This window comes from Primulina huaijiensis, chromosome 14 (genome assembly GCF_012295235.1).
Source record: "Primulina huaijiensis isolate GDHJ02 chromosome 14, ASM1229523v2, whole genome shotgun sequence".
NCBI classification, from domain to species: domain Eukaryota; kingdom Viridiplantae; phylum Streptophyta; class Magnoliopsida; order Lamiales; family Gesneriaceae; genus Primulina; species Primulina huaijiensis.
Window position 1 is genome coordinate 14,579,860 of NC_133319.1, and position 25,449 is coordinate 14,605,308.

Below are 25,449 nucleotides of genomic sequence, written 5' to 3' on the forward strand. Positions count from 1 at the left end.
AGCTATTTTCTTATGCTATTTATAGGCTTCTATTCAACGGTAATATTCAATACAATTTGAATCTTTTATATCTGTTGATTGCTCGTCGATATACCTCTAACATTCGTACACTGTTGCTTTCTGATATGCGACATTCCCACTATCTGCTTTGTACTGTTGTCAGTTAAATGTCCTTTTTGTTAACTGATGACGTGTACAGCTGAAGGATCAGCTGATAAGAAATAGCCGATAAGCTCACAACTGAATGTTGTAACTGATCAGTTTCCAACTGATTAGTCAGTTGACTGCGTAAGTAAAGTTCAGCTTGTTTCAGTTGCCTTTGATAATCTATGCTTTAAACTTCAGTTATAGGCAACTGTTAGTTCAGTATTTGTTCAGTTACTAACGAACTTCTCAATAAGTTAAGTTCAAATGCTTTACGCACTTAGTTTGTCAAACAACTGAAATTTATTTTCCAACAATTTTCTCCTTTTTGGTGTTTGACAAAACTTGGAATATATTAACTGATTAACTGCAACTGAACAAACACAAATTAATCTTCGAACTCTTTGTAGATAAAATAACTCTTCTAATATACATATTCGTACAAAGAATAAAAGAATGAAATAATCTTCAAGAATCTTGTAACTAACAAAATCTTCCATAATCTTCGACTGAATAGATGAAGAGACTGTCTTCTAACTGATCATCTTTGCTCCCTTATCGGCTGGTTGATGATCAGTTGGTCGACTAGATCTTTTCTTGGATGTCTGCTGCTGGTCTTCTTCTTTAAATTCTTTGTTTGCGGGATCCTTCAATAAACGTCTCAATAAATGTCTCTTTTCTTATATAACCTTACTTTAATGATTCAAGTTCTCCTTTTATTTTCATGTTAAAGTCTTTGTTTGCGGGATCCTTCAATAAATGTCTCATTACTTGAACACAACAAAAATAAGAAGAATAAAAGTTCACTATTACAAACAATTGCTAAAATTTTAATGAATAAACTAGTTTTGATGATTTTGAGGAGTTTTTGATGGATCGGTTCGGGCACCTACAAAAGTGCTTCAAACACAATATTCTCAATGAGCTGCAATAGCTCGTGTTCTAAGAATGTAAACACTGATGAATTAAATCGAGTTTGGTATTAAACCAAGCGGAAAATAATCGAAGTAATCATTCGTTAATAAAGCTGACTAATTTGAAAACAATTTAACTTGTGTAAACTGATTAACTAAAATAAGACGAATCAGTTCTCACATATATCAGTTCAGTTATGGTGAGAACTGAACTGATAACTGCTTGAACTTATCAAATCAGTTTGAAAACAAATGTTAAATTGCGTGAGTACACAAGATATATTTATGGATGTTCGGAAACTTCAACTACTTCAACTACTCCTACTTCACCCCTTCTACCACCTCGACTTTGATTTATACAATGACTTGTACAAATCCACTCAGCTTAGGACTTACACTACTGCCTAACTGTACTCTTAGCCTAGACTGAAGGCAGCACCTTCCAGCTAACACTTGTTTAACGTCTATATGTTAAAGACTACATACACAAGTTTAATGTCTTTGTGCAAGACTCACTCAGCTATTCAATAAGCTTAACTCTCTGTAAATGTGAGTGATTGTGTGTGCGTGTGTGTGAGAACTGATATGAATACAACACGAAAGTATTCTCACACACTGAGAGGAAAATGTTCCTAAACTGAGCTGATAACACTTTGAGGTGTTTTCTCCAATCTGGGCTGATTGCTTCTGTAAGCAGATATAAGTTGAGTGTGCCCTTCTTTTTCTCTTTTATTTTTCCGCACACATGTGTATTTCCACACTTATTGATTGTTTTGTTGATGATCTTGATCTTGTATTTATAGTGTCAATGTATGATCGTACACCAAGACTCGTCAAATATGTTCGTTGCAATTTGAATCCATTCCTCGAAATGTGACTGTACTTTCCGACATCCATTCTGAAACGTTTTGGCTTTAAGCTTTGCTGCAACGTCCATTATTGTCCTTTGACTGGACAAAAGCTTTTTCCTTAATGCGCACAGCTGGATTTCATTGAATAAGCTTGTCGTGTTCTGCAAACTGATTGATTCCTAACTGATGTTATGAACTGGTCAGTTGAACTAATCTTGAGCTGGTTTGGTGAAATCAATTGACTCGTCAACTTAACTGATTTCACTGCTTCGGTTGAACTGGTCAACTGAGCTCTTCGTCAATTGAGCTCTTCATCAACTGGCCGGGCTTCTGAAGGTCATCTGCTGAACTGCTTATCAGCTAGTCATTCAGTTGAACTGGTGTTTGATATATCAGTTGTAACTGATTCAGTTTGGACAATACGTTGGCGCTTTTAGTTTGCGTTTCGATAGCTTCAGTTTTAGCTCGATAACTGATCGATTTGAATCCTAATTAGTTCCAGTTTATACGCACTTAGGTAAAATCATTAGAAACAAAATAACAAGTTTTTTTAACAACAAAATCAAGATTGCGAACATGAAATGTTCCAACAGTTTTTTTTATTTGGCACATTTTGGATCAGGAAACATCTGACATGGTTTTTCTTTATTCTCCTAATTTTGGGTCTTGAACTTCTATTTAAATTTAGTAACACAGTTCCTCCAAGATGATGCGAAAAGATGTGGAATTGAGAAATGAACTCAATTATTCAAGCAAAAAGTTGACTAGTGTTCTGACTGATTGAAGTTTTTATCATAGTTTCGACTGTTTTCCTTGGAGACCCATATGCACACATGATGTATTAACTACGGTGTTTAAGGGATTGCACATTACCAATTTAAAAAAACATATTATTTGAACTTACGATTGAAGTCCATATACATGTAACTCTACAGTTTGTAGTTTTGACTCTTGCAACATGATGAACTAACATCTATTTCTCTTTTTTCCAATGATATATCACGACATCTAATATCAAATCAGTTTTGGAAAATTGACTGAGAGCCTGGTTTTCAACTAAACTTTAAATAAATCAAAATCCGTGTGTTGAATACTTCATTTACTTTCCACATATCCATGCACTCTTGTCTGGTCAAAAGCTATTCTAATCCTTCATGATTAACTAAAAGTTTTCTTCGTTTAATTTTATGCAGATGTTTGAGAATGAAACCAAATCTTGTCAAACTTGCCTTTTTGCATGAATATAGTTATCTCACAACTTGTTATTCATAGTATACTATACTCTAGACCGAGATCCATGGAAAAGACTAAGAGTGTACTTGATAAGTCATAGTATACTCTACTCTAGACAGAGGTCCATGGAAAAGACTAAGATTGTACTTGATAAGTTCTATATATATGTAGGATACTTGGTCTCTTAAATTATGTGTGAAGAATATGTGCTAAAATTTTTCGCCTGTTGTGTGACTTTTGACTTAAAATGGATAAAGCATATAAAAAGCTTATAATTGTAAATTATCTAAATTTATTCCTTTCTCGCATGCCACTTTAACCACAAAATCTATTTTTTGTAAATTGTACACTAAAATAGTATGATTTATGCGTCAAATACAACATCTATCTACAACTCATTTATTTCAAATCTTACACCAAAAATAATATTCTCGAAATATTTTTTTTATTTTACATATATTAATTCTTATATTTTATTTAATATCTTTTCACAAATTTAACAATATAATTATGAATAATGTTTATATTATACAAACATTTGAAAAATACGAAGTCAAATTCAAATATAATACAAATACAACTTCAAATATGATACGAATACAAATTCAAACATTTGAATGACTATATTCATCCAACAAATGAACAATTAAAGCATTCAGTAGCGCGAAATGATAATCTTTGTCTTTTATTCTTTTATATCGACTGAGAAATTCTTGAAATTTGATATGCACATCAACAACCATTTCTATGTTCGCAGTAGGTGTTTCCCTCGCATCTTGAATCGGTGCACTGAGGTCACATTCATATTCGATAATCATTTTATGCATTATGATACATGATTTCATTATGTCATGTAAATGACGTTTCTTCCAACCATGTGTTGGGGATGCCACAATTGCAAATCGTGATTGAAGAACGCAAAATGCGCACTCCACGTCTTTTCTATAGGATTCTTGTTTCATTGCAAAATATTTCTTTTCGGAACCCTTGGATCATGAATACTTTGCACAATAGTTGACCATTTCAGATAAATACCATCAGCTAAATAATTTCCCATATCATATTCTTTTTCTCCAATTTGTATAATGAGCAGTAGGAGCAATACCTTGTGCAAGGTTGGAGAATAAATCGGACGCTTCCAAAACATTTGTATCATTATTGGATCCAGACATACCGAAATACGCATGTCATATCCAAAGATCGTAATTAGCTTTTGCTTCTAAAATGATTGTTGGAGAACCAATACGACATGCATATTGACACGCCCAAGCCGTGGGACGACTTTTCCACTTCCAATGCACACAGTCGAGACTTACCAACATCGACGAGAATCCTTATTGTTCACCAATATAGAGTAGTCTGGCAACATCATCGGAAGTTGGTGATCTCAAGTATCGTTCACAAAAAATTTCACTATAGCCCAACAAAACCGTAGCATACACTCAATTGCAGTTGGATTATCCAATTTTGATATATTCATCAGTAGCATCCGCGGGTAAAACATATGCTAGAATTCGCAAAATGGCTATTGTTATTTGAATAGTCGACAGAACAAGCCCCACACTATCATTTCATTGTGCATTGTAAGCATCGTGATTCTTTGCCGCATCCACTTTACGAAGGAACAAATTTCGAGACATTCAAAATCTTCTTCAAAACATTGCTTCATTATATGTTGGATTCTCAGCATAATCATTGAACATATTACGATCGGCAATTTCCCCATCACAACAGATGACTATGTGACTTGGAATTGAACCTCTATGGGTGCTCCTAGCTCTTGTTGGATAATATACGCAAAAAACAAATCTTGCTCTTGAGCTATAACATTTAAAATTGCTTTTATTTTGTTTTCAAAATGCTCAACAATATTCAATCCAATCGGTCTGTATTTCATCTTCATTTTCCGACAACGAAGATGAGCTAGAGGATGATACATGAGATTGGAAATGAGAATTTATTTTCAAGATAGTGAGAATGTAAAAATGTGTTGTGTGGGAAAATAGCATAATTCGATCACGTTATATAATGAATATTAAGAATATGACCTTTACATGGATTATATTCCTATCTATATCAGAACCGTTGGATTAGATTTCATATTTAGATCATGACCATTGGATGGATTATATTCATATCTACATCAAAACCATTGGATTAGATTTCCTATCTAGATCATGACCTTGGATTATATTATTATCATATCTTCATTGTTGGATTCGATTTCAATCCTGTCTACAAATGACCGCCAGATCATATTACATATAATCTTGACCGTTTTATGAGATTACAATCTTATCGTCTTTTCAGTATAAATAAACTATATGCAGTTCATAAAATCATTACAACTACAAATTTCAATCTTATTATCTCTTCCAAACAAGATAATGGAATCCAATGCTAGAACTGCTTCATACATTGTTGAAGAAAACATGATTCTATGTCATGTATATCTTAACATAACACAAAATCCTATCATAGGTATCTATCAATCCAAAGACCAGTTTTGGACTCGTGTCGAAGAATCTTACGACACAACCAAACCAAACTCCCCACAATTATGTAAAAAAAGATCACTGCAGTGTCTCATGAAAGTTGTACTCTGTCACGTTGGAAGATTAAGAGGATGCATTCATCAAATTGAAACTCTCAAACCAAGTGGTGCATCTGAAGAGGATATTGTAAATTTTTTATAGATTATTTTCTTTATTAGTTTAAGCCTTTATACGAGTTGGGTATTTTCGTGCAGTTGAATACAACAAAAGATATGTTCACACAAGATCCTAATTACAGTAAAAGATTCAAATTTGATCATGTATGGCCTATCATGAAATATATTGAAAAATTCTCTAGTGACATAAATCCATCAAGCCCAATACCTAAAATTCATGTCAAAAACTCGGATTCGTCACAATTAGAAACTCAAATCAGAGACTCCAATATCAGGTTCTTCTGGATTAAATTCATATTAAATTAATTCAAGAAGCGGTGATAATGCAGGTAACACTTCATGCGAGCGACCTATTTGAGTTAAAAAGCAAAATTAAAGAAAAAAAAGATGAAAACATTTCAAAATTATTATATACGATGAAACAAGGACCTCACGATAATATGAATGTACTACAAAAGAGATCCATTGAACTTCAAAAAAATTATGATATTAAAATGTTGATACTGAAAAATAATAAATTGAAATTAGAAAATCAGTAAAAAAAAAATTGAAATTCGACAAAAAGAAGTGTCATTAAATGCCCTTCAAGAGGAGGATAGAGTTTTGTACCTGGATTTGAGCAAAATTGATGATCCAGAAATGCGTGAAATAGTTCGAATTGAACGAACAAAAATTATGCAAAAAAGAAAAAGACATAAACAACAAGATGTTGACATTTTTGGAAAATATTTGGGTGATTTTGGAGGATCTGAACATAACTTACCAGATTATTGATTATCTATTTTTTTAATTTTTTAAATGTGTTTTCCTTTCAATTATCTTCTTTGTATTTGTATTTGTATTTGTATTTGTATTTGAATTATGTGTTTCAATTTGTATTTGTATTTCAATCATGTTTTTCAATTTAGTTATGAACTGTATTGTTATATTAATTATTTGCATTTGTATTGGACTATTATATTATTTTTAAATCAATAAATCAAATAATTCTTTAATTATTTATAATTAATATAAATAAATAATAGATGGCGTTTAAGGCGTTTATGGGTATTTTTTATGAATTTATGTTTCTGAGGTGAACCTCTGTAAAATCCTCTACTGTTTAATTTCTCTGGTATATCTTTGATAAATCTTTTTATGTTTTGTAAAAAGTTCCAAATGAACCTTATATTCATTATTATTCCAAAATTTAAATGCCTCCTTTTCTTAGCATTTTTTCTCAATATAGTATATCGGCGGGAAACCTTGCGTAGCTGTAAGTCTTTATGCTATATGCATGTCTTTAAAAACATGCTCGATAGGTCTAACAATGCCACGTATCATAATAAATTTAATTTCAAGCCTCAGATGGTATCAGAGCCATGTAAATAGTTTGGTTTATGATTTAACACTTTTATTCAATGAATATATTCAGTATGAAAGAAACAGTTCGAAACAGTTTAAATGAAGAATATGATTTACCAGAAAATTTAGAATTATTGAATAAATAAAATATTCCTAAAATAGAATCTAAAATGATTTATAAATTAGGAATCCTTGAAAGAATTGGCTTCAAACAAGTAGTTAAAACTACAGAATCATCGATACCTCTTCACAATAAAGAAATGGTTATTAGATTATAAATAATAAATATATTTTACCTTATAGGAAAAATTATTTATTTATGCATATAGGTTTAATTCAAATTGCATTTAGACATTTAACTTTAGAAGGATTACCATAGAGTTTTATAACAGCCTTAAGAGATGGCATGAATTTAAATTGGAAACAATCTCTTATGGGAATAATTCAATCTAGTCTGACACATGGTCCAGTATATTTTGATGTCTATCCAAATTTATCTTTATCTCTGTCTGATATAAATATATTAGATTCCTTGACATTAAATGTTAAAACACATGGTTATAATTACACTCCTGAAACAGAAGTTATATGTATTTGTTATTGTATTTATTATAAACCATTATTTACATTAAATCATATGTGTAAAATGATATGATAAAAAATTAAATGAAACTATTCTAATAGAAAATAATTTCAATAGATCTAATATTACAACTCGTAGATATATAAAATGGGAAGAAATTGAATTTTCAGAAAACTGGATAATTGAACAATCTGTCCCAAAAAGATTATTATCGTCTTTTGTCTATGCTAGAAGATTATTACCATGATGAAAGATAAGTTCAAATACAGTTTAATGATGAACAAATAAGATTATTACCATATTCTGTCTATGCTAGATCAAGATCTAATCATTCTTTTATTTCTCCTTTAGATTATATGGTGGATATTCCACAAACTTCTAGGGCCTCTACTTCTCAGATAAGAGAAGAAATATAATCTTCTGTAAAAGATACAGTAGAAGAGTTAATTATAAATCAAAATAATATTGTTCATCAAAGTAACTTTCAAAAGTTAGAGAAATTGATACAGTTTCAGAAATGAATTTTACTATTTAATGGATAAAAAATCAAAAATTGATTTTACTAAAGGATCTCATGCTAGAGCGATGATCGATGCAGAATTTTATCAACCAAAATGAGAATCTTTTAGAGAATTATATTTTAAAAGTTTTTCTAAACAATAATTTGATTATATTGTCACAGAATTTTATAGATATTGTGAAAATCAAAATAAATTAATACATTTTGTTCCTTAATTTTTTAAAACATTTATTATAAATTATATTTTTATTCTTGAAAGAACTTTTAAACTTCCTTCAGGACAAATTCAAAAATCTGTTTATCCTCATCAACAAAATTTTATTATAGAAAAGAATAATAAAATTTTAAATTTCACTGCTTTTTCAAAATTATTTGATAATGATATAATATAAATAACTGTTAAACATATTATTTTGGTTATAAATCAAATTAAATCTGATGTTCATATACAAACTAAATAAGAAAATATTGTTTCTGTTGCATCTTCTTCCATTCATTCCCCTCCAAAAATAAACCATTTTAAATTTAAGTCTTCTATTTCTGATAGAGAAAAGGTTTTGGAAGAAAAATTTAAAAATCTCAATTTAAATACTCTTAATGAAGAGTTTGATGATAATAAAAATTCTTCCGATGAAGAAATAAATAAAATAAAATGGACAGATAAGCCTATCCAAACCAAATATTGTTATGTTAGACATACTCCTATGGATGTTTTTTTTGAAGAACAATAATATATATTCTCTAATAGTTATAATAGAAAAAGTATTTATGAATGGAATATTGATGATTTTAGTGATAAACAAATTTATAATACCGCTCACAGAATGCTTATGTATAGCACTGTGTGTAAAACTTGAGGCAATAATGATAATAATATTTTTAAAATGATTATAGCAGGTTTTACTGGTAAATTTAAAGGTTGGTGGGATAATTATTTAAATCAATCTCATAAAGATGATAATCTAAACTCAATAAAAACTTTGAATAATATTCATATAGAGAATTCGGTTTATTCTCTTACTATGATAATGATTGAACATTTTACTGGTAGATTCACAGATAATGGTGAATAAATACGTACTTTATTAACTAATCTAAAATATAAAACTCTTACTGATTTTGGATGGTATAAGGATATTTTTCTATCTCGTATTTATGAGATACCAGACTGTAATAATAGTTTTTGGAAAGTCAAAATTTATTGATGTTTTACCTTTTTTTTTGCTGAAAGAATTAGAAAAGTACTAAGAAAATATGACATATACATTCCATATGAAAATTACACTTATGGTAAGTCAATAAGTATTTGTATACAAGAGGGTTTAGCTCTCTGTAATGAATTAAAATTAAATAATCAAATTAAAAGACAAAATTTACTTGAGAAAAAACAATTAGGTAAATTTTGTGATCAATTTGATATGTATTTACCTAATAAAGGTATAAAGAAAATTAAAGACAAATTAGAAAGAATTTATAAGAAAAGACATTTGTGTGATAGACAAAAAGATAGAAAAAAGAAAAGAAATCCGTGAATTACGGAAAGCAGGAAAATATAATAAAGACAAAAATAAATTTATTATTTGTAAAAAATGTAGAAGTCAAGACATTATACTAATCAATGTTGGGCTAAAAAAAATTAATAAATTAGATATAGATGAGAATCTTAAAGAAACATTATTTAAAATAATAATGATTCAAATAAAGATTCTGATTCAGAATTATATGATTAAGAAGAAATTATAGATAATAATTCAATTATTTCAGATCAAGAAAAATGTGATAATTTTATACAAAGAAAATCTTGTATAAATCATTTAAGAAATAATAATGAAAATAATGATGAATTTTATCATGAACTAATGTCTCAATTTCATGATCTTAATATCAATTTTTTAACTAATAGTAATATTCTAGAATTCCTTAAAATGATTAAGGATCCAATTTTAAAATCCACAATTATAGATCAAATGAAAAATAATGCTTCAACTAGTAGTAATACTATTCTTGTTAAACAAGAACAAACTTATTATATGAAAGAGGCAAAAAATCTTTTACAGAAAAAATATAGTAACCAAAATCCAGTTACTATATAAGATTTAATTAAAGATATTAATAATTTTAAAGAACAAATAAAAATTTTACAACAGAATAATAATAGTTTAAATTATCGAATTTCAGTTATTGAAAATAACAAAGACAAGTATATAATTCTGAAAGTTTTGATAATCTTCAAGATATATCATTTCCTGATCCAAATCAAAAACATTTATCTGTTATAAGTATGATCATATCTCAGAAATGATATACTAATATTACCCCATTAATTGATAATTCTTATAAGAAAAATGTTATTGCTATGATTGATAGTGGTGCAGATTTAAATGTAATACAAGAAAGATTAATTCCTACAAAATATTTTCATAAAACTACTCATTCCCTTTCTCACGTACGAGAAGAACCTTTAGAGATAAATTATAAATTACCAAAATCATATATTTGCAAAGATAAAAATTATATTAAAACTAGTTTTTTATTAGCAAAAGATATTTCTAGCCAACTCATACTTAGAATTCTTTTTATTTATCAAATTTATCTTTTAACTTATGTTGATGAAATATGTATTATATGAACTTTTTAATGTAATCATATTTCTTTTCAGTTTATAACTAAACGTATTCATAGAATTTTAAATAAATTACAAGAAAATATTGAAAGAAAAACTTTTCAAATTAATTCTTTAAAAGAAGAAGTAAAAATTTTAACTATAGATGATAAATTACAAAATCTTAAATTACAGGAAAAAATTAAAATTATTTATAATCATTTTTCATTAGAAATATGTAATGATCTTCCAAATATTTTTTGGAATTATAAAAAAGATATTATTTCTCTTCCATATGAAGAAAAGTTTGAGGAAAAAAATATTCTTACCAAGGCTCGTCCTTGTAAATGAATTCTGAATATTTAGCGTGTAGGCTCGTCCATAGCGTCCTAGCATGGGTCTCGAGGCGTTCATTGTCTGTATAATCGAATTTGGTGAACTTAAGCTTCTAAGTCGCGGAGTCCAGTGCACTCAGCGCCCGAGCGGTAACATTTTACCGCCCGAGCGCCACCTTCACTGTCGAGAATCAAATTTTCGTGGGCTCGGCGCCCGAGCGGTAATGTTTTACCGCCCGAGCGCCACTCTCTATGTCCGAGTGTAGGTTTTCAGAAGACCTGGCGCTCGAGCGGTAATATGTTACCGCACGAGCGTGGCCCCAGCTGGAAGAATGTTTGGTTTCCACTTATTTTCAAGTTCAAATTGTGAGTCCATGTCTTTTATTGTTGGGAAATGTTCACACATCATTTTAGAGGTTGTTCGAGGTTCAATGTCATGGGTTAGTAAGATGATTAAACGAGGTCAAGTCCCGAGTGATCTAGAATGTCATAAGCTATTTATTTATTTTGGTGGCGAGTGCGATTACCTACATCTAAGTTGTGAAAGTTAAGTTCTTGATATGTGTTAGTATATGCAGCAGTGACCCTAAGCGAGATCCAACGAATCTCTCAACGCCATATAAGTATGTTCAACATGCAAAATGAGAAAATGTTTTATTTTTGAGTTATGCTAAATGTCTTGTGACCAATTATGAACGGGTTTGGAAGTCGGTGAACGTGGCCGGTGACCTCTCCACCCCGGTAAATTATGACCGGGTTTAGATCAGGATTGGAAAATGGTAAAGTATGAACATGGACCAATCCACCCGGTAAAGTATGACCGGGGATCTCATGTATGCGGTAGTGAACATCCCTACCAGCCCAGTACTGTGGTTTAGTCTGATCAGGAACATTTATGTAACGCCCCAGATTCGACGACTGTCCTCACTGTACCAATACGAGTCTTTCCAGCGTGCTTATGTCCTTACTCACACGCACCCTAGGAAACTTCTCAGGAGGTCACCCATCCCAGAATTGACCCAAGTCAAGAACGCTTAACTTTGGAGTTCTTATGTGATGAGCCTCCGAAAAGAAGATGCATCTTATTGGTATGAGTAGTACGTATCAAATCTTTTAAGCCCTCTTCAACTGTACAGTCCATTACATTGAAAAGTTTCAGAATCCCCCTCCTTCCGGTGTAAGATCGGTTCATTTATGTTCCCTCCGCCTAGAAGCTTGCCAAGAGCCGCTCATTGTCCGTGCAACCTCATGACACCGACGATCACCCCCCGCCCTCTTCGGCCCCGGGCCTCACATGCCCACCAGCTTCCGCTTGGTTCGTCCCCGAACCACACCGTACTAGGAGAGGTCGGCTCTGATATCAACTGTAACGCCCCAGATTCGACGACTGTCCTCACTGTACCAATACGAGTCTTTCCAGCGTGCTTATGTCCTCACTTACACGCACCCTAGGAAACTTCTCAAGAGGTCACCCATCCCAGAATTGCCCCAAGTCAAGCACGCTTAACTTTGGAATTCTTATGTGATAAGCTTCAGAAAAAAAAAGATGCATCTTATTGGTATGAGTAGTACATATCAAATCTTTTAAGCCCTCTTCAACCGTACAGTCCATTACATTGAAAAGTTTCAGAATCCTCCTCCTTCTGGTGTAAGATCGGTTCATTCATGTTCCCTCCGCCTAGAAGCCTGCCAGGAGCCGCTCATTGTCCGTGCAACCTCATGGGACCGGCGATCACCCCCGCTCTCTTCAGCCCCGGACCTCACAATTTATGGATGGGTCACTTGCTTGAAACATATCTCTACGTAAAATGATGAAGTTTATGTATGTTCAAGTATGTATGATGCAAGCATGTTTAAGAAAAGTTTTACATTGACGGCACGTCTATGTTATGTATGTATGTTCAAGTTTCCAGTATGTACGTCTATTTTAAAAATGCATGTGGTTTTATTACATATTACTTGTTATTTCCAGTTTATACATGTTGAGTCTTTAGACTCACTAGACTTGATCGATGCTGGTGAGGATGACTTTGAGGAGACGAGGGGTGGGGACCATTGAGCTGGCTTGAACTGCGCAAGGGGCTAAACCCGAGGACCGCCCATGTTTTTATGAATACTTTTATGCATGTTGTTTCAAATACTCTGATTTTCATGAAGTGGTTTATGATGTTTAAACGATTATTACTTTTGACAAACTTGGTTGTGGTTGTTTTATTGCAATTTTTCTTTTTGACGAGCAAGTTATTTTAATGCAAATTTGAAAGTTTATTTTGTATTTAAGAAATTTTTAATTTTTCCGCAAATTTTAAAATATTTAATTGTATGGTTCGTCACAATGATGTTCCTGATATCGACACTATCACCTTCGTCCTCACAGGTGGCCTAATCACTCAGTTTCCGAGCGAGATGCCATCTACGATTTCTCGCCTTATGCCATCAATGAGTTTTATAACACCCCAACTGAAGACGAAAAGGATGATGTTCCTGATATCGACACTATCACTTTCGTCCTCACAGGTGGCCTAATCACTCAGTTTTCGAGCCGCCCCAAGCGACTTGCTGCGGCCAAACTGACGTCTTTTTACTATGTCCTCCACAAGACAGCTATTCGGAATTGGACTCCCTCTTCAAATACCACTGTGGTTACCCGACCGCAAGCAATCACCTTGTTCACCATTGGTACTTGTCGCCGCTTTAATTTTGGACAGCTGATGTTCAACACCGTCTTGCAATTTGCCAAAGGAGGATTGAAATCAACAAAGCTCCCTTTTCCATCCCTGATCTATGGGATACTGGAATCACAAGTGTTCCTCAAGGAAGATGATGATACCCTATATGATGTGAGCGAAACTCTAAAGATCGCTCCTGCCTATTTCATGGGAAACAGGAAACTAGTCCTTCCTTGGTCTGAAGCTGGTGTTGCCACTAATGCTGGCAACACCGCCTCCTCCTCTACTACAACACCGCATGGTTACCTTCTTGTGTCTCCTTCTGTTTTGCAAGCAAAATCGACTTTGGAATGAAGCAAATTCAACATGCTAAGGAGTTGATCGCGCACTATGAAGATCAGATAGCTGAATACAGATTTCTCCTGGAAGTTGCAGTCCATTCTCGACACAAAGGAGGAGTACCAAAAACAACTGTTGCTGAGGGTGCTGACGCTGATAAAGATAAATCTGATGATGATGATGTGGAAGCTGCAGAGGACCTTGAGGAGACTGATGGACAAGCCTGATTTGTTTTTTTTCTTCTAGACTGATTTGTTTCTTTCTTCTTTTGTTTTGGTCTTGTTGCTTTAATTTGTCATCTTGTTAAGTTTGAGTTGTTTCTTGGGTTCGAGGTGATATAAAACTCTCTTTTGTTTCTATGTTTTGCACTGTGTTTTGCACTCGTATTGACAACACTGTCAACAACACCTATCTCATAAACTGTGCTAACTTGTTTAACTTAGGGGGAGATACTCGTTTATTCAGGGGGAGATATTCTTATGCTCAGGGGAGCTAAAGTGAATGTGAAGATGATCATATGTGTCATTTTTGGAATGTTGTGTCCATAAATGCAAAAAAGAGGAGATTGAAAGGAATATTTTATTCCTAATTAATCTTTGTCCTTTATTTAAATTGAAAAATAAGAGTTTTGAATTTCTAGACTAATTTGACTTGATCTAATAATGAGATTTATTCCTAAACTTGGTTGACCTAATCTAATCTTGATATTTATTCCATATGATTTGGTTTTGGCATTTATCCCTAAGATAAAATATCTTAGATTCGAATAGAGTTTTATTCCTAATAAACTCTTGTTTCCATGTTTATAGGATTTGGGTTATGGAAAGAAAATTAGGTCAAGATATGGAGATCTACATATACGAAATATTGAGAGAAGAGCACGACGACTTTGGAGAGACTTTTACGAAGCTGCTGGAGTTTTTCTGAACTTGCACAAGTTTAGTATTGGAGATTTTCATGTTGAATTTGTGTGATCGATTCACATAATCACCGTGTTGCTGATTGGTGTTGAAGACACGTGAAGAACAACACTGACGCAGAGTGTTGATCGAAGAGTGTTTTTCTATTATTTGTTTTAACTAACTTCGGTTTATGCATCTAGTTTTTAGCTTGGTTTATTTTGATGTATTTTAATTTCTTGGAGTGTCAAAGAATTTGGTTTTGTTATTCTCACTAGTATTATTTTGTGTAAACAACTTACATAATTTTCTAGTGAATTTTTGCTACGAGTCGTTGCACAAGTACGAATACTTGTGCATAATTTAAATTTGATCTCTATTTATTCAAGTTATACTTGTGTGTCAATAATTAATTTTTGCTTCATGTTGTACGCTCGTGTTGACAATACCAGAGCACAACTCTAACTTCTGGTATACACAATATATTAATTTCTTGTATGTTTATGATCAACAGTCCTTTCAAAGTCTATTGAATTAAATTGACAAGACTATCGATGAAAGATCATCAAGTCAAATCAAACAAGTGTTGATCAACTACGCTGACATAACATGAGATAGGCATACAAACTATATTGTTTAAGTAAACTGATATGACGATATTATCTGAAGAGAATTAATAGTTATCTCTATGAAAGATTTGGTTGTTATCAGCAAGGTCAAAATAAAGGATCCGTTGGTTACTCCATTCAGTTAGTGTCCAAGAAATTTAAATTAGCCGTTACTATTTTCAGAAACCCGACAGGGACACATGAAACCTTCTGAACAATTGTCGAGCATCCAATACATCTGTAAGTACCGTATCTATTATTAAAGTTGGGGACCAACACCTATAAAAGGGGATGCATCAGAATTGAAGAACACAACTTTTACATTGATCATCATCAAGAATTTTCAAAATACTCAGCATCTCTCAAGCATATTTTTTATAAGCTGACGTGCATGTACAAAAAGTCTTATCAGATCAATTAAAGATCATCTTATGCGCACCTTGTTATAACTTTTCATTTGTATACATAAACTTAATTTTTTAATGAAAATCATTGTAACTGTTAGAAACCTATTTCTGAACAATTTGAGTTAAGAGTTTGTTACTAGGAGTTTCAGTTCAGTATGACTGGTGACTCGATTTGAAGTGGGTTTGTACAAAAAGGTGTAGCAATCAAATCTTCTAGTAAAATCCTTATGGAAACATAAGAAGATGAGACATAGAAGCTTAACATTCGAACTTCCATAAACAAATTCTCGTAATCTTTTATTATCACTCAATTTACGTGCTTTATCAGTTATTAGTTACACTACTCTTCTGTTCACCTACATTGATATGTTGAACTTGCGTATATCTTATTCACTTAGTATTTTGAGTGGTTTTCGCACTTAGTATTTTAGTAGCTCATTTAACTCAGTTTGATTGAAATATTAATCCGAGTTGTTAGCACAATTTAAGTTTTTCATTATTTGTCACATTTGTATAACATTCTATTCGCCACTCTCTAAACTAGTATTTGCGATCCTGGCAAGTGGTACCATAGTCAATGTCATGAGTTTGATTCTCGTTGATTGCAATGAGTGCAATTATTGGGAGAGAGATTGTTGGGGTACAATAATTATCCCTGTTTGGTAGAGCAATCGAAATGCGACGCATGTACTGCTATAAAATTTAAAATATTTGAGTTGCACCATCATTACTAGCTATATATTTTGGTAAAGAGGCAAGCACTCAGTCCTACCACATACCGCTTCATCATTGTCAGCCTTGTGCGGCGACAGAGGAACCTTACCTCCGAGACTACAAAAAGAAACTTGAATAGTTAACTTGAGAACAACATTCTGAGGCATATTCCATATACAAGGCCATAAAAATCAATACCTCTCGATGTACTCCCGGAAGAACAAGAGTTAGGGATCCTCGAGAACGGAAGGCTTGTATTTGCACAGTTCAACAATTTGCTTAAGTTGATTGATCTTCGATGCATCCATGGCAGATCAATCGTGTTTGTAGGGTTTTGCAAGACCGATCAAATTGAGGGTTATTAGGACTTCGAGTCAGAAAAAATTCTAATTGTGCCGCCCCTTGTTTTCTAAAACATTCCCATTGAATAAGCTTGGGTCAGACGGATAGTTTGGATGAGTTATAAAATATCCGTATCACAAATTAGACCCGAACACACAAATTTTTACCTTGATATTTAGCCGTATATATGAAAGTCATTTAAGAGAAACATTTGACTCCATGCCGGTTCTATCCGGTAATGCATGCAGCTGGAGTGGGCCCGAATCCGGTGAGATGTGCCTCTCGGAGTGTGCCACCCTAGCGCATGTTAGTGACTGCCCCTTCACATCCCCCGTTAACCTACACAAAACTCCGTTGAGATGCGTTTTCCTTCATTTTCTATTTGATTCCACCAAAATTTGTAGGATTCCACCAAAATTTTCAATCCTATTTCCTCGAAAATCTATTCTCTGAATTCATAATTACTTTCTCGACTGTGTTAGAATATTGTTTGTGGTGATAAGAAAATATAATCTGGAGTCTTGATAAGAAAATATAATCTGGAGTCTTGATCTCACCACGTGATGGATGATTGAGCTGTTTGAGGTAAGAATTTAAATGTTTTCGTTTTCAATTTTTGGAAATTTTGCAAGATTATGTATTCAATTACTGAATATGATCGAGGAGTTTTGGATTATGCTTTCTTGTTGATGGCGTTCTACTTCATTAATGAGTTGTTTCCTTTGTGTTGAACATAAATATGAAACAGTCTTTTCATTGAAATTAACTCTGTGGTTTGTGATCCTAAAGAAACCATGTTTTCATTTCAAGATACAAGTATTATGGTGTTACTGTTGTCAAAAAATACTTAACTGGGGTGTCCAAGAATTTTGATGGGACATGGAAAAATCACACATAAATGTTTTAAAGGTTTTTCACTCCGCCCTCACTGATTCGGATCCTTTTTGGGTACAGCTAAACCTATCAAAATAAAGTTGTTGTGTCTTTTAGCAATAATGATCTGATTTTTTGGGTTTTTATATAGGTGCTCCATGGAGAAAGAATCTTGTGTTTCTTCAAATAGAAGACGGAATATTTGGCTGGGCCCGTGTATGGATTCTGTTCTGTAAGAACTAATTTTTTAAGTAAAACAAGAAGATAGTTATAACAGCAGTACATAGTTGCTTCTTTGGTTGTGGAGTACGATGGATGATGAGGATGAAGCAAGGTACCGACCCAATGCTTTTGGTGCAATAAATAACAAGAAGTTTCTGACCAAAAATGTCAACACCTCTCCTGTTCACCCGTTTGTTGAGGATGATAATGATGATATTGAAGAGGAGAGTAGAGATAGTGAAGAAGAAGAAGAAGAAGAAGAAGAAGACATTGAGGGTGATGTTGATGGAGGGAATGGTGTCCAAAGGATCGACCTAGATGATTATGAGAACGACGAAGATGTTGATTATAATCGCTTACAGAAGTACCCAAAGAAAAGGAAGATAAAGACCTTATCGAGTTATGAACTTGCGCCTATAGTGCCAAAACCAACTCATGGTGGACGTAATTCACCTACAGAATGGACTGAAAGTGAGACCTTTATCTTACTTGATATTTGGGGTGATAGATTTCTCAAACAGGGGAAAAGAGGTCTTCGCTCAGAAGAGTGGCAAGAAGTTGCCGACATGGTTTCTCATGAGTCGAAAAGTGAAAGATCCAATGCTCAGTGTCGGAATCGTTTGGATACGTTGAAAAAGAAGTACAAAAAGGAGAAGATGAAGTTGGGAGAGACTGAAGGTTCGGCTAGTGAATGGGTGTACTTAAAGAAGATGGATATGTTATTATCATCACTTCCACAACAGGCTGGTCTTTCTTGTGGTGTTGACTCGGGAGAATATGTTTTCATGAATCCTAAAGTTTATCTGAACCGCTCGAATGGGTTGGATGAGATGAGGGATAGCCCCAGAAAATCAGAATCTTCCGAGGGTGAGGAACATGAATTGGACAACCTTCTTCCGCCCAAGAAAATGAAGACTGCAAAAAACAGGCGAAGTGGAGCTTCTTTAAAACTGCTTGCTGATTCTATTCTGAAGTTCGGTGAGATTTATGAAAGGATCGAGATTAGTAAAAGACAGCAGTTGGTAGAGCTGGAAAATATGAGAATGGAGTTCCATAGAGATTTGGAATTGCAGAGGCGGCAAATTCTTGAGAAAACTCAATCTGAGATTGCGAAGATACACCATGGAGAAGATGAAGAAAATGAGAATGGCAGCGGTTGATTTATTGTATACGATTCAATTTTTTTGCCATCTGTGAAGAATCTACTGCTTGTAGAGATATTTGTATCATAAGGTCGTTGTTCAGCAAGAAAATAAAAATCGAAATATTAGTTAGGTAACCTCATAATGACAAAAGATTGTGTATCCTTTGTTACATTAGCATAGCAGTATAAGCCTGAATGACAGTTAGATCGATCTTCGCACATATATATGAACTTCTATAATCTTTGTTTACTGAAGCGTCCGTTTAGGACTGGCATTTCGTTGTTTCTTTCATTTATCTGGCAACTTTTGTTCCCAGGATGTCGGGAATCTTTGACGTATTATTTCTCAAGAAGCATCAATTAATGGATCTACGGTCTTGGAATATGAAATCAGAAGCGTTTGTTTTAAGCCAACTTTCATTCCTTTTGGCTTCGAAGGTCTGATCTTGCATTACTTTTCATTCTCCACTGCAGCCCGAGTCCATCTCACTTAATATGTTGGCCGCTATACTAGGACGTCGCTGGCTGTTGAAGACAGATGATTACAATGTTTAATATTAAACAGTAAACTTACGGTCTTAATCACATGTTTTTTGAGCAATAAAAGGATAAACAAAGTGAGAATTCATGGGTTGTTCGCCTTCCGCTAATGAGATGTTAGAATAGGAAAATTATCCTGATACAATGGTCACCATTGACCCAACGCTTAGGGTCCAATTTTGATCTTACGTCAAATTTTTTTCCAGCCAAAGGTCATCATATAATCTACCTTAGCTTGAAGATATTAGCCATTGACCCAACGCTTTGGTTGTTAAAATATTTGCAGCAATGCAATGTGGTATTATTTTGGGAATATTTAGACAACAAATAAGGGATGAATCAAGATTCCAGATAAATAAGGATATAACAGCTTTTAATTTATTTGAAAATGATCATGATCTAGCTCTAGGTTTCAACCACATATCGAGCAAGCTAGGTAATTGTCCCCCATGGAAATTGAGATCAATTATTTCAATGTTTCATTTTTTAAAGAAAGACCGAAAAATTTGCGAAATTCTTTATTTTCGTTTGAAACAGGAGGAAAAGAAAGCTAGCCACTGAAGCATCCAAAGGCCGAAAAGAAAGAGTAGGACGAGGTATTGATCTTCTGCGAAAAATTTCACATGATTTGTTCGTTTGGAAATTGGGAGAACTAGATTTAACCAAGCGCCTGGATGCTAATTGTGAAAGATGGAATATCTGTTGGATCTCGGTTTTCTACGTGCCCAAACGCAGCGGAAGTTTAAAATTTTTATTTTATTTTGAAAACAAAATAATTCTTTTGGACACTCGTATGGTTTTCAGGAATTAAACATGCATAGGATGTTAAAAATTATACCTTTGTGAATTAAATCACTGGACTCCAACTAATCCGGTATAAACGGATTAGCTCTTGTTGATTCCCTACGAACTTTCTTCGATGAAATCCTCCTATCAAGTCCACGACTGGATGGTATGTTCCTCTTCCAAATTGCACTAGAAAATTTGGAAGAGATTTTACGTTGGAGACTAAAACGAGAGGCGGCTCAAAAATTTTCCTTCAAAAATAGTGGCCAATTTTTTTTTTTTTTTCCTTTTGGAAGTGAAAGTCTCGAAGAATTGAGGTGGTGGCTAGGGTTTTTTTTTTCAATCAACATGTGTTATTTATAATTAAATAATAACCTAATGACATAATTAATATTAATGAGCTTGATTTAATTAATTGGACTAGTCCAACTAGTTTAATTAATTTAATCAAAGCATATTAAAACTTTAATTATTTATTATGATGGACTTGTACTCTTACAAGCCCATTAAACATGCCCACCTTATTTAATTTAATAATTAATAAACTCAACTTTTGAGCTTAATAAATTAATACATTATAAATTCAACATTTGAATTTATTATTTAAATTATAAATTCAACTCATTGAATTTTTATCACTTCCAAAATTTAATATTTAATAAACCCATCATTTGAGTTTAATATATCAAATTCTCAAATTTTATAAATTCAACTACTTGAATTTATTCTCTCAAAATTTAATTATCATAAATTCAACTTCTTGAATTTATTCTCTCAACGGGAACAAACGATCCAGTGCTTGTGTGACCCTCAATGGTTCAGGGATACAGCTAGCCGTTGGTTCACAACTCTTTGTGATTCAGGACATAATCCTTTATTCGGGCTTACCCTATTTAGCCCCATTCTTTTCATCAACACCTTGATTAAGAATGTCAGAACTCATTTCTGATTGCACCCATCGGATCATGGTAAGAGCGTCTAGTAGCATCGCCCCATGATCCCCTAGGTATCACTTATAGTGCCTGCAAGAACCAGGCGATTATGATTAACGTACAGTACGGCCCCTTCATCTCATATATCCCGATCGAATCTGCAACCATTGGTTCATCGAGGGTTGCATATCAATTCGATAACTGTGTGATAACTTTAATAGTGACATCGCGTGTACTATTGGAGAACTCTTTCTCTAACATACATCTCATACTCTGGCTAGAGATTCCATGCACTATTATTACATCGGATCACATAGGATATCCACACCCGTAGGTGAGCGGTGAATCCCCGACTACAATTCACTGGCTCCTATATGTGTCGCAACTATACCCAACCTCGCCACCTGATGACTCTCCTGGAGCCGGTAAACGAGTCAAAGCACAGCCCTAGCATATAGAGCCTCAGTGTTGTCCCGGGTCATAAGGACTAATGGTGTACAATCATAACCACAGACTTATCCTCTCGATGAATGATAACCACTTGGAAAGTTCGAGGGATGGTTGTTCGGTATAATCATCATATGACTACCCATCTGTATGTTTGGACATCTTTATGCCCTTACCAAGAAACGCAGTACACAACATCACAGATGCTAGTCTCGAGCTCAAGCGACCTTTATCCATGTTTTAGGCGGCTGAATCGACTAGGAACGAATTTAGATCATACCGTGTTTACAAATGAGTTTCAACATCGAATTACGATTCATTTGTATTAAAGTATAATCAAGGTCTTTATCTATGTTTGAAATCATGGGTATACAGATAAAGAAATGACAAACCATGAAATAATGAATTATATTAAAATAAAGATTGTTCTTTACAACTGAGTCAATAAAATCCCTAGTCAACAATTGACTTGCAGGGCATCTACTCTAACAATCTCTCACTTGCCCTAGAGCCAACTACCCATAAACTTTAATCCCATTGCTTCGCGATGCTTCTCAAACAATAGTCCTGGCAAGGGCTTCGTAAGTGAATCGGCAACGTTATCTGCAGAGGGGGCTCTTTGGACTGATATGTCTCCTCGTCCCACAATCTCCCGGATGATGTGGAATTTCCTCAGTACATGTTTGGATCGCTGATGAGACCTTGGTTCCTTTGCTTGCGCAACGGCACCAGTGTTGTCGCAGTACACCGGGACTGGATCAACTCTGTTAGGAATAACGCCCAACTCTTGGACAAAATTCCTCATCCAAACTGCCTCTTTAGCTGCAGCAGATGCAGCAATGTACTCAGCTTCAGAGGTGGAATCCGCAACGGTGTCTTGCTTGGAACTTTTCCAAGAGACAGCCGTACCATTAAGCATGAATACAAAACCAGAGGTCGATTTCGAATCATCTACATCACATTGGAAGCTAGAATTAGTGTAGCCTTCCAATTTTAATTCTCCACCCCCATAGACCATGAACAAGTTCTTAGTTCTTCTCAAGCACTTAAGAATATCTTTCACGGCCTTCCAATTCATTGGACCAGGGTTCGCCTTATATCTGCTTGTAACACTCAAAGCGTAAGCAACATCAGGACGTGTCGATATCATACCATACATGATACTACCAATAGCTGACGCATATGGAACACGTGTCATCATCTCTAACTCTTCATCAGTTTTGGGACACATTTCTTTAGATAGTGTAACACCATGACACATTGGTAAGTATCCTCTCTTGGACTCTTCCATAGAGAATCGCTTAAGAATGGTATCGATATAAATGGCTTAGGTGAGTCCCAGCATCCTCTTCGATCTATCTCTATAGATCTGTATTCCCAATACATAAGATGCTTCACCCATGTCCTTCATGGAGAATTTACTGGCCAACCATACTTTAGTTGATTGCAGTAATCCTACATCATTTCCAATGAGCAGGATATCATCAACATAAAGTATTAGGAATGTCATTGCACTCCCACTAGCTTTCTTGTACACACATGGTTCCTCGGGATTCTTAGCAAAACCAAACTCTTTGATAGTGCTATCAAATCTGAGGTTCCAACTCCATGACGCCTGCTTGAGACCATAAATTGATCTTTGAAGTTTGCATACCTTATGTTCACTTCCTACTGATGTGTATCCCTCAGGTTGAGACATATAAATTTCTTCTTTGATGTCTCCATTGAGAAATGCAGTCTTTACATCCATTTGCCATATCTCATAGTCATACCATGCTGCTATGGCTAGTAGTATTCTAATGGACTTAAACATAGCAACTGGTGAAAAAGTTTCCTCATAGTCAACCCCTTGCCTTTGAGTATAACCTTTTGCAACCAGTCTTGCTTTGAAGGTCACTACCTTCCCATCCGCCCCAAGCTTTCTCTTGTAGATCTATTTGCATCCTATGGTAACAATTCCCTCAGGTGGATCCACTAATGTCCAGACTTGGTTTGAATACATAGAGTCCATTTCTGACTGCATGGCTTCAAGCCATTTGGTTGAATCAGTATCAGATATTGCTTCTTTGAAATTCATTGGATCACATCCAACACAAGGCTCATCATGGCCTTGTTCATGAAGAAGTGTATATCTGTCAGGTGGTCTATTAACCCTATCAGACCTTCTAGGAGCTTGTACTTCAACTACTGGTTCTAGGGGATTAGGTTCAACTTCTAAAGTTGAGGGAGTATCTTGAATTTCTTCAAGTTCTATCATCTTGCCTTTTCTATCTAATAGAAACTCCTTTTCCAAAAAGGTGGCATTTCTTGAAACGAACACTTTTCATTCACTGGGATGATAGAAATAATATCCAACAGAATTCTTTGGATATCCTACAAAGTAGCACAAAGTGGATCTACTATCCAATTTGTCTCCCACTGTCTGCTTCACATACGCAGGACATCCCCATATTCTCAAGTAAGAATACTTGGGAGGTTTCCCCATCCATATCTCATATGGTGTTTTATCACCTGCTTTAGTATGGACATTATTCAACAACATTGCCGCAGTTTCAAGCGCAAAGCCCCAAAACGATGTAGGCAATTCAGTGAATCCCATCATAGATCGAACCATGTCCATCAAAGTTCGATTTCGGCGTTCAGAAACACCATTCAATTGTGGTGTCGCTGGTGGAGTCCACTGTGAGAGAATCCCATTTTCTTTTAGATAACCCAAAAATTCAGCACTCAAGTATTCTCCATCTCGATCAGATCGAAGTGCTTTAATACTTCTTTGTAGCTGATTTTCTACTTCAGATCTGAATTCTTTGAACTTTTCAAATGCTTCAGATTTGTGTTTCATCAAATAAACGTACCCATACCTCGAATGGTCATCAGTAAAGGTAATGAAGTAGTAATGCCCAAATTTTGTGCTAACACTTAGCGGGCCACAAACGTCCGTGTGGATCAAATCCAGTAGACCATGTGCACGTTCCACGTTTCTACTGAATGGAGTTTTAGTCATTTTTCCTTTTAGACAGGACTCACAAGTTGGTAGAGAATTTATGTCTGACAGGTCAAACATGCCTTCTCCCACTAGCTTGTGCATCCTTCTTTGGGAAATATGACCAAGTCTAGCGTGCGATATTTGTGCGGGATTTGGATCTTCTATTTTTCTTTTGTTTGTTGTTGTTTTCGTACGCGCTTGGATATTGTTCAACGGAATATCTTTTAATTTTAAGTTATAGAGATCGTTTGTTAATTCTCCAGTTCCAATCAAACATTCATTCTTGTATAAATTGCAAACACCTTTAGCAAAAACACAAGAATAACCATCCCTATCAAGCATAA

The 25,449-nt window shown here is 34.2% G+C and overlaps 1 protein-coding gene across 1 annotated transcript; it reads left to right on the forward strand.

The window, feature by feature from the left end:
• The first annotated feature begins 17,402 nt into the window (after nt 1–17,402).
• On the forward strand, nt 17,403–19,701 carry LOC140956448 (trihelix transcription factor ENAP2-like). Its single transcript, XM_073413174.1, has 2 exons — nt 17,403–17,760; nt 18,200–19,701. The coding sequence occupies exon 2, from the start codon at nt 18,360–18,362 to the stop codon at nt 19,428–19,430; it is 1,071 nt and encodes a 356-aa protein (XP_073269275.1). The 5' UTR covers nt 17,403–17,760; nt 18,200–18,359; the 3' UTR covers nt 19,431–19,701.
• Nucleotides 19,702–25,449: the final 5,748 nt, after the last annotated feature.